Here is a 13063-nt window from a genome sequence, read left to right on the forward strand (position 1 = left end):
AACTGCATCTTCCCTTGATGGAACAGTCTCCACTTTGTGCAACCTTGAGTTTGCCCGTAAGACACTCATGATTCCAACACAGCTTTTTTCTGTAGTCATTTATGCATCTACCAGTTCACTGGCACACAAGTAAACAGTTACTGGGTATCTACCATGGGCCAGAAACTGAGCTTATTGCCTCATCTAATCTTCCTGGAAACTTCGTGAGATGGCACTGCTTGCACCCGTCTTACAGCCTTTGAAGGGTCATGTGGTGCCCGTGGCCATGTGACCAGCAGGTGTCAGGCTGAGATCACACCCAGGTGTGTATGCTGTTCACACCACATATCAGCCCTGCGGGGTGCTTACAGCGGAAATTGTGCAGGTTCCTGCCCAAGAGGGACATGTAAATACATCTAGAAGTAGTTGTTATCTTCCCAAACAATGCAGTACATAAATTGAATCCCAGCGCACTCTCATCAAAACTCCTTGAGTGCCCCCACTTGCACCCAGAACATTTTTCAATGTCACTCTTTCAGTCTTTCTTTCAGTGTCTTTGACCTACAGCCCCTACAGTCATCTCCCACTGCTTGTATCTCTCTTTCCACCTCTTCAGCTGCCTTGCAGCCCACCTCACCTTGTTCACTATGCCCAGTCCGCTCCACCAGGGCTCTTCCCAGTGCAGGGCCTTTGCAGGTGTGATCCTTCCCACCTGGACTGCTTCCTCTCCAGTCTGCATTTGACAAACCCCTCCTTCCCCTTCAGGTCTGGTGTTAAGTGTCAGCTTGTCCAGGAAGCTCCCTCTAGTCCTCCACTCTAAATCCTGCCTTCCTCGTGCGCCTTTTCAGAGTGTGCTGTGCTTTTCTTCCCCTGCACTTATCACTGTTTCTAAGTTAAGTACAATTTGGGGGTGATCAGTTGTTTTGCATCTTTCTCCCCTGCCAGAGTCTAACTTATATGGTGGGGACTTGTCATTGTGCCCATCACCATGAAAGGCACAGAGTAAATGCTCAGTAAATAATTGCTGAGCTAATCTAAGAAATAGGTGAGAACTGGAAAAAAAAATAACAAAGTCATTTGACTTAAAAAAATGCATTCTGTTTACTTTAAAACAGCAGGCTAGGAAAAGCAAACAAACAAACAAACAAACAAACTTGAATGCTGGCTTATCCAGAAATACCACCTTGGCTTTCTGCCCCGGACTTTTGTGCTATGAAATATCACCAGCAACTGGTCCCTGGGAGTCTCCCTCAGACCTGGATGTCCAATGATATGAACAGAAAGCAGAGATCACACAGGTTGACCCATGGCTCTGGTTTCATAAGGTCTATCCTGATTTTAAATGCTCAGGGATAGTTTTTAAAGCTAACTGATTTGTTTATGTGGTCCTGGTATCTTTCCCTGAGAGGCACTGTGGCTATTTAGCGTTTTGAGAATCTCAAGTTCAGATGAGACCTGTAAACAGAACTGCTGATCCCCCAGGCAGCAGGAAGTGAGGAGGACAGGGAAGCTCAGGGCCCCGCACAACTAATGTCCTGGGGCCCAAGTGCTGCATGAAGGGTTTTTGCCTCTAGGTTTTGAAAGTGTGTTTTGGTCTTCCAGTGTTCCTTAAGAAAATGCCCCTCTTCTGGAATGAGAAGAAATCCTAACGCAATGAGGCCCTACAAGTCAGTTTGACAGTGACTGGGAGCAGACTCTTTTGACAAACAGAAGGCTGGGTAACAGGGGGCGAACTATAAGGTGTCACTGTCTCCTCTGGTCTCCCAGCCCCATTTATCTGCACCTGTCCTGCCCCCATTTGTGTAGCTCTTCCTTCACAAAGACTTAGTCTGCTACTTAGGGGGAGCATGGCTCAGCTTGTTATCTCCATAGGGCACTGTGCATGGAGCTGCCCCAGCACACACACACACACTAAAGCCATTACTTCTTCTGCGATGGATGTCAAAATCTCCAACCCGGTCTTCACAATAATCAGTCAAACTAAAACTCATGAGTTCAGCATTATCCAGACATATAAAGCATCTGAATATTTGCCTGGACTCTACTTGCTTTTAATTTCTTCTTTAAAAAATCTTTCCGAGCCCTGCATATTGCATTCAGCCAGCCCTACCACCTTAGAAAAGTGAGCCCAAGAAACGTGTGCATTGAAAAGGTGATGTCTTTAATCTCCAAAAGAGATGAGAATGATTTCATACTGGATGAGACGTTTAGAAATGAATATTTGAATTAGAGCCACAAACTGAGACCCTTCATGACTACAGTGAATTTGGATATCTCGCAGAGGAGATAATGCCAAACCATACACCGGACACACAGCTGGGATTCGCCAGATGCCCCAGGAAAGGTTTATTTAATTCATTCCAACAAATGATCCTATAATGCATTTATGCATTTAAAAGCACAGAGACACAAGTCCTCATATATGAAGTTGTTATGGTTACAGAAAGAAAATTAATATTTGTGCACACAGAGATAGCATGAAATCATTCTACAGTGAAAATAATAGCCTCTGGAAAAAGCTTTGAAAATCAGAGATGGTGCCATCACCAGACAACACAAGTGCTGGGGTACAGGGCAGCCCTCCATGCATCTCATAGCATTTGCATGGTTTGTGAGCCCCATTTAATGACATAAAATGAGGGCACTGGGGGAGGAAAAGTGAAGAGACACACAACCCGAGAGCACATTGTTATTTGTTTATTTTGTACAAGTGATGTCATAAGCAAGGATTTTGCCTGTGTTCTAGATTATCTCCAATAAATAAATAACTATGTACAAATATTTTGAGTTTACAAAATAGAAGAGGAAAACCTTTGTCTTACAAAAGTTACATTTCTGTGATACATTTATTTCCATACACTGAAGCAGGATTTCATTCCTAGCTTAGCTGAACCAAAGACCTTGCAGACCTTGTGTGGCAGTGTCTAGAGCTGTGTACCCAGTCTTTTCTACCAAAGAGCAAAGCTACACAAAGAAAATTCCTCAGTTTCTTGAAAATAAGGGCCTGACTTGGCCTGCTACTTATAACTGATCTATATTTCATGTATTCCAGAAAACTGGAAGCAGTCTGGAATGGTTGTCCTCAAATTACTGAGCAGACACACCCCCTGCAGATCTTGTTAAATATAGATTCTCATGAACTGGATGGGGTGGAGCCTAGGATTCTGCATTTCTAACCAGCTCCCATGGGCAGCTTACAATTCTTGTTCAGGGGCCACAATCCAAAAGGCCTCTCTGAAATGGTAGAAATTCTCTGAGGACCTGATTAAGGCTAGGCTCTAATTGGGCATCCTCCAGGATCCATTCCCAAGCTCCCAATTCCACAAGACCAGTAGAGCTGGTTTTATTTTGGTCTACCAGTGACAAGGAACAGTGACAATCAATTGCTAATTGGCATGAATCATGCAGTTAGAAGCTTTCTTAAACTGTCTCCTGGGAGGTGTTTGTCTCTTCTCTCAATCTAGAGCAACCTTCTGAACATTTTCAACACTGTCAAAAATAAGTAATAATAACAAAAAAGGAAATTGCATAAGAAGATTAGCAACAATTACCATTTTTCAGTACAAATCAAAACAGCAACAAAATTCAGGCTCACTGTTTAAAAGTAAAGATAAATACCTCTTTGGGTGTAATTTCTATGACAGTCCAGCAACATCAATTTAATACCTTTTACATCTCAACCTTTGTTTAAAATTATTTTGTTCTGGGAATCTGAAATTTCAGGATAAATTAGCAAATCTGGTGAAAAAGCAAATGGCCATTTTTATTTTTAGTGTTTTTGTTTCTGTTTCATGTAGGGGTTCTATCTGAGCAGACAGCTAAGAGCAAAAGAAGTAGGGTCAGGCACAGGTAGGGTGACTCAGGTGAGTTGGCCCAGTTCCTGGGAGGAGAAAACTAGGAAGAATGGGGAATAAGTGGGGCTTGCTTCATAAATGTGAGAGGGCTAGGAAAAAAAAATTCACCAAGATAGTTTACCTGTCACATGACAAGTGGGAGTTTGTAGAGAGAGAGAGACCGGAGAGCTGTGCAAAGTGGATACTGGAGACATACAGGTAAGAACAAAGGAAACAAACAAAAACCTAAATACTTAAAAAAAATAAATATTTTAGTCATCCCTAGCCCACGAGGTCAAGGTCTGCCCAGAAGGCTGCCGACCAATAACGCTCACCCTCCTGCGCCCCGTAGTGAGGACCTGGGACAAATCGCAGTCTGTGTCTTCGTTACAAAATTGCCATCATTGCCCAGTGGTCCAGTGACGTCACGGAAGAGGCCGAGGCTCATTCTCCTCCCTCTAATCACCCCCTCGCCAGTTAGCCATGGAATAGAAGAAAACAGCTTGGGGGGTGCGGGGAGGGTCTTCTCCAGCTGTAATGCCAGCTAAGGTGCTTTGGTAGCAAAGCTGGGGGTGAGGAGGCATAGGAGGGAGAGAAAGGCCACGCCAAAGCCAGGCTCCTGGACGGAGGCCGCTCAGAGTCTCTGCGGCGTCCGCTCGGTCCGCACGTGCTGCAGCACTACCTCCTTGGAAGGGGCCGCGCACTTGTACTCCATCTTGGCCCTGGCGGCGCCCTGCTTCTTGCGCAGGTGGCAGAGGAGCGCCAAAAGCGCCACCACCAGGCACAGGCTCGCGATGGAGATGCCTATGAGCAAGCCCGAATGCACGAGCCCCACGGCCGGGGGAGTCAAGGTGGAGCCGGGCGTCGGGCTGGGCGGGGGCTCGCCAGAGCCGCCGTCGCCACCGTCCACCTTGCCGGAGTCACAGTCGGTGCCAATGTGGCGGGCAAGGGCCGAGTCGGGCCCGCAGATGCACTCGAAGGTACCAAGGAGGTTGCGGCACACCCCGGAGCAGAAGCCGCCGTTTTCGCACTCGTCGATGTCCGTGCAGATGAAACCGTCGTCCAGGATGTAGCCTTCAGGGCACTCACAGCTAGCCTGGGTGTTGGGGTCGCAGTCGGCTGGACAGGCAGTCTGGTTGCAAAACATCTGGCACCTGTGCGGCTGGTGGGGAATGGGAGCGAAGCCCTCGGCGCAGACGCAGAGGTAGCTAGTTTGGTTCAGGGGCTGGCACTGGTACTCGCAGTTGGCTCTGAAGCACGGGTCCACGGGCTCCACACACTCGCCGTCCACCAGGTCGTAGTTAGGGTAGCAGTGGCACTCGAAGCCACCCTGTGTGTTGACACAGCGCTGCGGACACGGACTGGGCTCCAGTATGCAGTCATCCACGTCCTCGCACCGGTGTTGGTCGGCCGCCAGCCGGTAGCCGGTCTCGCACATGCACGAGTAGGAGCCCGGCTGGTCGGGGTTGGGAACGCAGAAGTGCTCGCAGAGGTCGTTGCAGGACTGCGTCGCGGGTGCGGTGCAGGAGCGCCCGTCTGCCTGCAGGGCGGCGCCGGCTGGGCACTGGCAGCGGGGAGCCCCAGGGATCGCATTGCACGCGTGCTCGCAGCCGCCGTTCTCCACGCTGCAGTCCCAAGCGCCCGGCGCCTCCCTAGCCCAGTGCCCCTGGGCCTCTCCGGGCGGCGCGGTGCACATTAGCTGTAAGCCGAGGGGCGCCACCGCGGCGGAGCTGCCCACCGGCAGCGCCTGGAAGTCCGCTCCGCGGGCCGCGAACGGGGTGCCGTAGGTGATCGAGACGGCGGCAGCCGCGGCGCCGGGCTCCACAGCCAGTGGCCTGCAGGTGGCTGGGAAGTGGAACTCGCAGAGGAAGCCATCGGCCTTCACTTCGCACCGCTGCTCCTCCCAGATCAGCTCGCTGGGCACAGTGGCCTCAGCAGCGGAGACAGCGACGCACAACGGGCCGCAGTGGGGAGCCCCATTGAGGTCGAGCCGCGCCCACCTGCTATAGCTGGTGTTGCTGTCTCCCGTAACCCACTGGAAGCCGCGCAGGGGCCCGAGGCGCTTGGGGTCGCCGCAGCCGGGTGGCAGCTGCAGGCCGATCCAGAGGCGCCGGCGGCCAACGCCGCCGTCGCCGTTCAGTAGCAAGGAAATGACATCGGCAGCCACTGAGGAGCGCACTGTCATTAGGTGGCCCCGCAGTCCGCCGCAGATCTGACTGGCATTGAGGAAGGTCGCGGGGCCCGGGTAGAGCGCGAAGCAGTCGTGCTCGACGCACTGGCTGCCACCCGGCTGCGGCTCTGCGGGTGCGGGGAACCCCAGGCCGGCCAGGGCCAGCGCGCCAAGGACCAGGACCCCAAGCATGTTACCCAGGCGCGCCGCGTGCAGGCGCCGGGGAAAGCGCGGGCACTGCGACGGGGCCGTGCCGGAGCAGAGGGGCAGAGGACGCCGATGGCGACAGCCTCTCCTGTCCGTCCCAGCCCAGACACTTCTTGCCGCTGCGCGCAGCCCCTGCGAGGCAGCCTCTGACATGCGGATCGGCCAGGGCTCGAGTTTATAAGTGCCCGGCCCTCCCTCCCTGGACGTTCGGGAAAAGGAAGGAAGTGCCTGGTGGGAAGGGCTGATGCCGCATACTCGGATTGCTGGGTTCTCTGGCCGCCCTTGCGCCCGCCCTCGCGCATGGGATCACCTCGCCGGGATGAGTAAACCCTGCCCTGGCGCAGGGAGGTTCTCGGGCGGGGCCGGCAGGGGCAGGCGCCAGGGAAGGCCAGCACCCCTGTAGCGAGACGACTGTCCCCGCCCACCACTCGGGCCCCCACGCGTGCAGCCCTCTTTCATCTCTTGGTTCTCCTTTCTTTCTTTTCATACATGTTACAGCCACTTCCAAGGAGAGCCTGGATTGCAAGAGCTCTGGGAACCGGAGACTTCAGAGAAGAGGGCTTTGAATGGGGCGTGGGGGAGATGGTGCACAGGACCTGCAAGACGCTAGGAGGGGTGATCGGCACCAAGGGCACTTTGGGAGGACCTGCCTAGGACGTGGACTTCCCCGAAGACAGGATCGCAAGGAGAGACAGCTGGATCCTGTCCGCGGCCAAGGTGCCTGGCTCAGGAAACCAGCGGAGCGCGCTTGGCCTCACAGGACAGTGGGTGTGGCTGGGGTGACGGGGCAGGGTGGGGAAGACTGGCCTAACACCAGCGCCCTCTGCCCCATGGCTGGCCAGGGACCCGCGAGTCCCTGCACACGCACTGGCCAACGCCAGACCCCATCTCATCGGGTGGGGAAGTCGCGGGGACACTGTCAGGGCGCCGAAGTCCGGACCCCGCTCCGAGGCGGTGGCAGGTGAATTGCTGCGGCGCCGGGTAGGGGCGGGCGCGTGGGAGCGAGTCAGCCTGGCCGGTTTCGGCCCAGCTTCCGAAGGATGGTGCTTCTTGCACCCCAACAGAATGGCTGGTAACCCCCCAGGGGAGCGCGCAGGATCCCAGCTGATCCCACCCAGGTCGGCTAAGGAGGTTTCCATTTCGTCCAGAGTCCGAATTGATACCCAGGTGCATAGAAACGCCACTTGCTCGGCAAAGGGCACTGAAGAGCCACCGTCCTGTGGATGGGCAGGGTGGGGAGGGCTGGAGGAGGACATGGGAATCCGTCACTTTCGACCTCATCCGGTGGTTCACTTACCGGGAATGCGGAAGAGTGGGTCTCCCCCTCGGGTCGCCCCCATAATGGTGAGAGGGAAACTGTTTAAAAACACCCTTGCCTCTCTCCTCTACTGTCCTCACAACGAGCGCCAGGGGGCGGCGCTGTCGAGCTCTAAACAAAGCCAAGGAAGTTGGAGAAGTTTCGGGCTAAAATGGGTTAAGGTGTAGGAGCACAGAGGCCTCCTTCTGGGGTTGGAAGCTCCGTTCCCGGGCAGCTCAGCGTGGATTCCGCTGCGTTCACCTCTTGCCTCCAGGGCCCAGTAGATCCTGGGCTTTAAACAAGAACAGAGAGTATGGCGTCTGCAACGTGCGACAGACACGCACCGGTGGGGTGGGCCGGGCTGGACTGGACTGACCCGCAGTGACCAAACGGGTGGGGCGTGGACACTCTGAAAGTGAAAAGGGCAAGCACGACTGTCCCGCCGCACACTCCCCAGCGCCTTGGGGCAGAGAGCCTCAAAACGTCCCGCTGAGTTGAGCTCTTCGCTGGGAAGGCCGCCCCAGCACCCGGGAAACCAAGGAGCTGCTGGACACGGGGGTCTGAAGCTCCCGGAATGCACACAGCTGCACCTCCCCTGACGCGGACCCCCTGGGAAGAGGAAGGGAAGAGCGGCAGATAGCACAGTAGGGCTTGTCCGGCGGGAGCAGGCAAGCTGTGGCTGCCTAGGCTGAATCAGGGGGTCATGACTCCGGTGCACAGCCTGCCTACGCGGGACGCAAAAGCAGGGCTGCCTGCGGTGCCGCCATGGGGGTGAGGGTGGAGCTTCAGATAAGGGCAGGAACCTCGTTGGGGCACTGCTGAAAGGTCTCAGAATGTGGGGACAATTCCCAGAGTGAATGAGACAAGAGAGGGGGACAGGATCGGTTACAGAATCAGAAACCAGTGCAAAGTGAAAATGTGGGGTCCATTGTTCAATTACAAGGATTCAAGACTGTGATAGCAAAGTGTTAAACAAGGAATGGGGCCCTGGGGGGGTGATGACAGGGCGCTTCTGAACCTGCCAGCCCTAAAAGCCACTGAGGGACATTCAAGGATCAGATCTCACCCCACACCAGGCTGGTTGAGTTCTTGGATGGATTCTAGCTGATTCACCAACAAGTGTTTCACCGGACGTCCTACACAGGTCCACTTGCACCCATTGCTGATTCTTGCAAAGAAAAAAAAAGTGTGAGAACAGCCCCAGTAGCTGAGTCCACTAAGAACTCAGTGATGTCTGTGAAACTTGGATCAACCCTATATGAGGAGGTGCAGATGTTGGATGTTTCTGTATTAGAAAGAAACTAGAGCAACAACAGATAGAAGCAGAGCATTTTCCCATGGGGGGTACCACAGTGTTTGGGTTGCCCTGCACGAGGATGGGTGGACATGACCCACTTGGCTTTCCCACCTGTCAGGGCTTTACACCTGGCCCTCATGATACCTTTGCCTTGTGGGGCCTGCCCTCAGCCGCTTTGTTTTTCCTCTCCAGCCAATACCTTGGAGGCTTTGCATATTTTAGACTACCTTCTGGTGACTGAAGGTCCCCTGTCTGTGTTCTTGCCCCATCCCTATCTTCCTGTCTGTGCCCCCTGCACACCAGGGTGGGCCACTCCTTCCTATCCCTTTGCAGATAACACATCCACTTCCCAATGCTTGGCCCAGTTCCTGGCCCAGCGCCCTCACTCTGGCCCACCAGCAGACTTGCTTTACTCCTGAAACAGCTCCCTTGAAGAACACCCATCTGGTCCTAAATACTGTTGCCAAAATCTTGTTTTCAGCCATCCTTCTAGAAGCCTTGGTGCCATTTGCACTGGTGACCCTTCACCATTCTCAAGGCTCCTCCTCCAATTACTTTTGAGACACATGTTTTCCTCCCTTCCTCTCCTGTGAGCCTTGGGGAGGCCCCTGGGATCCTCTTGTACCACCCACTAGAGTGGCCATTCTCAAGGTTTTGCTGGTGGTCTTCATCATCTCTTTACAACCCACCTTTTGGTGAACTTACCCATTCCCCTGGCAGTGATAGCAGTGTCCAAGGAGATTGGGGAGGGAGTATTCTAGAAGGGACCCTTACCCCATCTTTCCCAGTATCAATAGTTGGTCCACTGAGGTTTTAAACCATGCGCTTGCCTTTGACTTTCTGCTCTCCTTCATCCACTGCCTAGTTTTTGTGTCTTGTTTCCCCTGATCACTGCTCCTGCCTTCTCAATTTATGCTGAGACAGTTGGGTCCCCAGCTCTTTTCCTTGCTGCTTATCTCTCCAGCTCTCCACCGTGGCTGAGGCTACTCTGATCCTCATACTCCCTCAGTGCTGCTCCCGCCCGCTGGGAGAGCCCATGCTCTTTCCCCTCCGCACTGAAGATGCTCGCGATAGTGCCTCTACTCTGTGGCCACAGATGAGAAAATTTGCACTCAAGGGGCTATGCTGGAATTTGGACCCAGAGCCTGCACCCCTTCCACCTCACAAGGCTTCAAGGACCAGTGTTCTGCTGGTCTCCATGAATGAGGAAACATCCTGGCAAGGGAGGTTCCTGCTCACTGTCAGAGAAGCACCTTGTCCGCTCATCTCCACCCTGTAGTTCATGTCTCTCCCTCTGCTAGCAACATTCTCGTCTGCCAGGCTCTTCACCCACTGAAATCTTTCCATTCTTTCAAGTCCCAGTTCAAGCTTCTCCATCAGCAAGTTTTCTGAATAACCCAACCAGAACTGATCTGTCTGTGATTCCCATAGACGGGTCGTTCTCTCAGCTCTTTAGTACTCACCACTCCCTCCCTGCTCTGTACCTAATCATGCATATACCACACTTTTTGCTGCACTTAGACTCCAGATTCCCACACATTTTTGTATCCCCTTACACCTAACAGCACGCTTTGTAACTAGACAGCTCCCAGAGCTTATTGGAGCACCTGTGGTAGATGTTTCTTTGTCCTCTCCAGGGTGATTTTCTCACATTCACCTGCAAAGACAAGGATGGGGGCCCTCATAGCCTCAGGCTGAATTAAGAGTGTGGACTTTGGAGCCAACTTGGCTGCACTGGAGACCCAGCTCCAGCATTCACAAGTTTTTCGTTTGTTTTTAAGATTTGACTAATAACCCCTCCCCCTGTAGCTCAGTTTCCTTGACTGTGTAATGGGAATAGTCCCTCCTTCAAAGTGTTCGGATGAAGATTAAATGGGTTATACATGTAAAGCATTTAGAACAGAGGAGCTGTAGTCAGCTCTCAATAAATTTCAGCAAAAAAGAAAACACTCAAGTCCCTAGAATTTGGATTCAGCGTCTGATTGTATTCAATATCCAGCATGGTTTCTTTTCCATGGTAGGGACTCACCAAATGTCTGTTGGATTTAATTTGTTCCAGCCAAGCATTTCTACCACTAATAACAATAAGCAATTGTAAAAAAAAAATCAGGGATGGAGGCATAGGGAAGAAATTGAAGCATGTCCTGTCTCAGGCTTCCCATCTGCCCTAGAGACATCCATAGTGACTGTCCCCATTGCCCAGGTGTGGAAGCTGAAGGCCAGAGAGAATCAGTTACTCTCCAATGTCACACAGCTAGTAAGTGGTGAAACAAAGATTCACCGGCCTGTGGTAAGGATGAAAGAACTACAATGTGGAGTATGTCTGAGCCCCCATTTTGCCACATACTGGCCGACTTGGCTAAGTTATTTCAATCTCTGGTGTTCTTTCCCAAAAACTGGAGATATAATATCTAATATGTAGGATTAGTGTAAAATAAAACAGAAAATGTACATACAGTGACTATTACTTTTCTTGGAAGACAGCAGCTGTTTAACAAATACGGTTGTTATTACTGCTATATAAAAAAAAAAGCTTTATCAAAGACCCCTGTGGTCACTGGTAGCCATCCAGGAAGTCTTGCTTTTTATTTATTTATTGACTGATTGATTGACTTTTGAGACAGAGTCTCAAAATTGGTAGCCCAGACTAGAGTGCAGCAGTGTTATCATGGCTCACTGCAGCCTTGACCTCCCAGATCAAGTGATCCGCCTATCTCAGCCTCCAGAGTAGCCGGGACTACAGGTATGTGCCAACACACCCAGCTGATTTTTTTTCTTGTGTGTGTGTGTGTGTAGAAATGGGGTCTCACTATGTTGTCCAGGCTACTCTGGAACTCCTGGGATCAGACAATCCTCCACCTCAGCCTCCAAAAGTGGTGAGATCACATGCATGAGCCACTATGCCCAGCCAAGCCCAGCTTTTTAGATGTGAGTTTCTGCTTGATGTCTGTGGAGGAGGCTGGACCAACTACCTGGGCAGTGAACAGACTTCAGCCATTTTTATTGAAAGCAAACATGTGTGAATGTTGTTAGAACACAGATGAAAAGGAGTCCACAGACAGAAGGGGGCCCCAGTGGCATTGTGCTGACCCCATACATACCTTAGCCATATTTATAATACACTAACAATACTAAAATGCAAACTTAAAAATTAAGTCTCTATGGCTATGTAGCAATATAGAAATTCAAGGATGGAAAAATAACTGTTAAGCAAATGTTATCTAATAACTGCAGCACGTTAGAGCAAAACAAGTATTTTGCTAAATTTTGCCTCTTACTCAGGCTTTCTTAAAAAAACAGGGTAAAAGTGGACAATTGTTTGTTGGTCTATTCTTTAGAATAGACTTTATTGGTCTATTATTTGTAAAAGAAAATATGTCGCATATCCAAAAAACCATACCACTAATATCATACTCAATGGTGAAACACTGAAAGCCTCCTCCCTAAGGTCAGGAACAAAACAAAAATGTCTGCTCTTACCACTTCCATTTAACATTATGCTGGTGATTTCAGAGCAGTTAGTTATGAAAAGGAAATTTAAAAGTCCAGGCTGGAAAGGAACAAATAAAACTACATCTATTTGTGGATGATATTAACCTTTTTTGTATATGGAAAATCCTAAGGAAAACACTTCTTTAAAAAACTAAGAACTAATAAAGGAGTTCAGCAGTTGCAGGATATAAGATCAATACATAAAAAACAATTGTATTTCTGTATAACAATAAAAAAATGAAAATTATGAAAACAATTCCATTTATAATAGCATCAAAAAGAATAACATACGTGGGGATAAATTTAACAAAAGAAATGCAAAACATTTGCTCTTAAAACTACAAAACATTGCTGAAAGAAACTTTAAAAGGCTTAAATAAATGGAAAGACACCCTACGCTCATGGATTGGAAGACTTAATATGATTAAGGTGGAAATATCCCCACAATTTATCTACAAATTAGATGCAATCCCTATCAAAATCTCCGCTTTTTTCTTTGCAGAAATTTACATATTGATCCTAGCATTCACATGGAAGTTCAAGGGATTCCAAAGAGCCAAAGAAATCTTGGAAAAGAAAAAAATATGAACACTTACTTCCTGATTTCAAAACTTACCACAAAGCACCAGAACCAAAACAATATAGTGCTGGGATAAAGACAGACACGAATCAATGGAATAGAATTGAGAATCTAAAAATAACCTTCACATTTGTGGTCAATTGATTTCCACAAGGGTGCCAAGGCAATTGAAAGAATAGTCTCTTCCACAAATGATTCTGGAACAACT

At 50.3% G+C, this 13063-nt stretch overlaps 1 protein-coding gene across 1 annotated transcript; it reads right to left on the reverse strand.

Moving 5' to 3' along the window:
• Positions 1–2661: 2661 nt before the first annotated feature.
• THBD (thrombomodulin) lies at positions 2662–11307 on the reverse strand. The gene has a single exon (XM_019020253.4). It carries the CDS (start codon positions 6340–6342, stop codon positions 4447–4449), a length of 1896 nt encoding a protein of 631 aa, XP_018875798.3. The 5' UTR covers positions 6343–11307; the 3' UTR covers positions 2662–4446.
• Positions 11308–13063: the final 1756 nt, after the last annotated feature.

The sequence above is a fragment of the Gorilla gorilla genome, chromosome 21 (assembly GCF_029281585.2).
Source record: "Gorilla gorilla gorilla isolate KB3781 chromosome 21, NHGRI_mGorGor1-v2.1_pri, whole genome shotgun sequence".
NCBI lineage: Eukaryota > Metazoa > Chordata > Mammalia > Primates > Hominidae > Gorilla > Gorilla gorilla.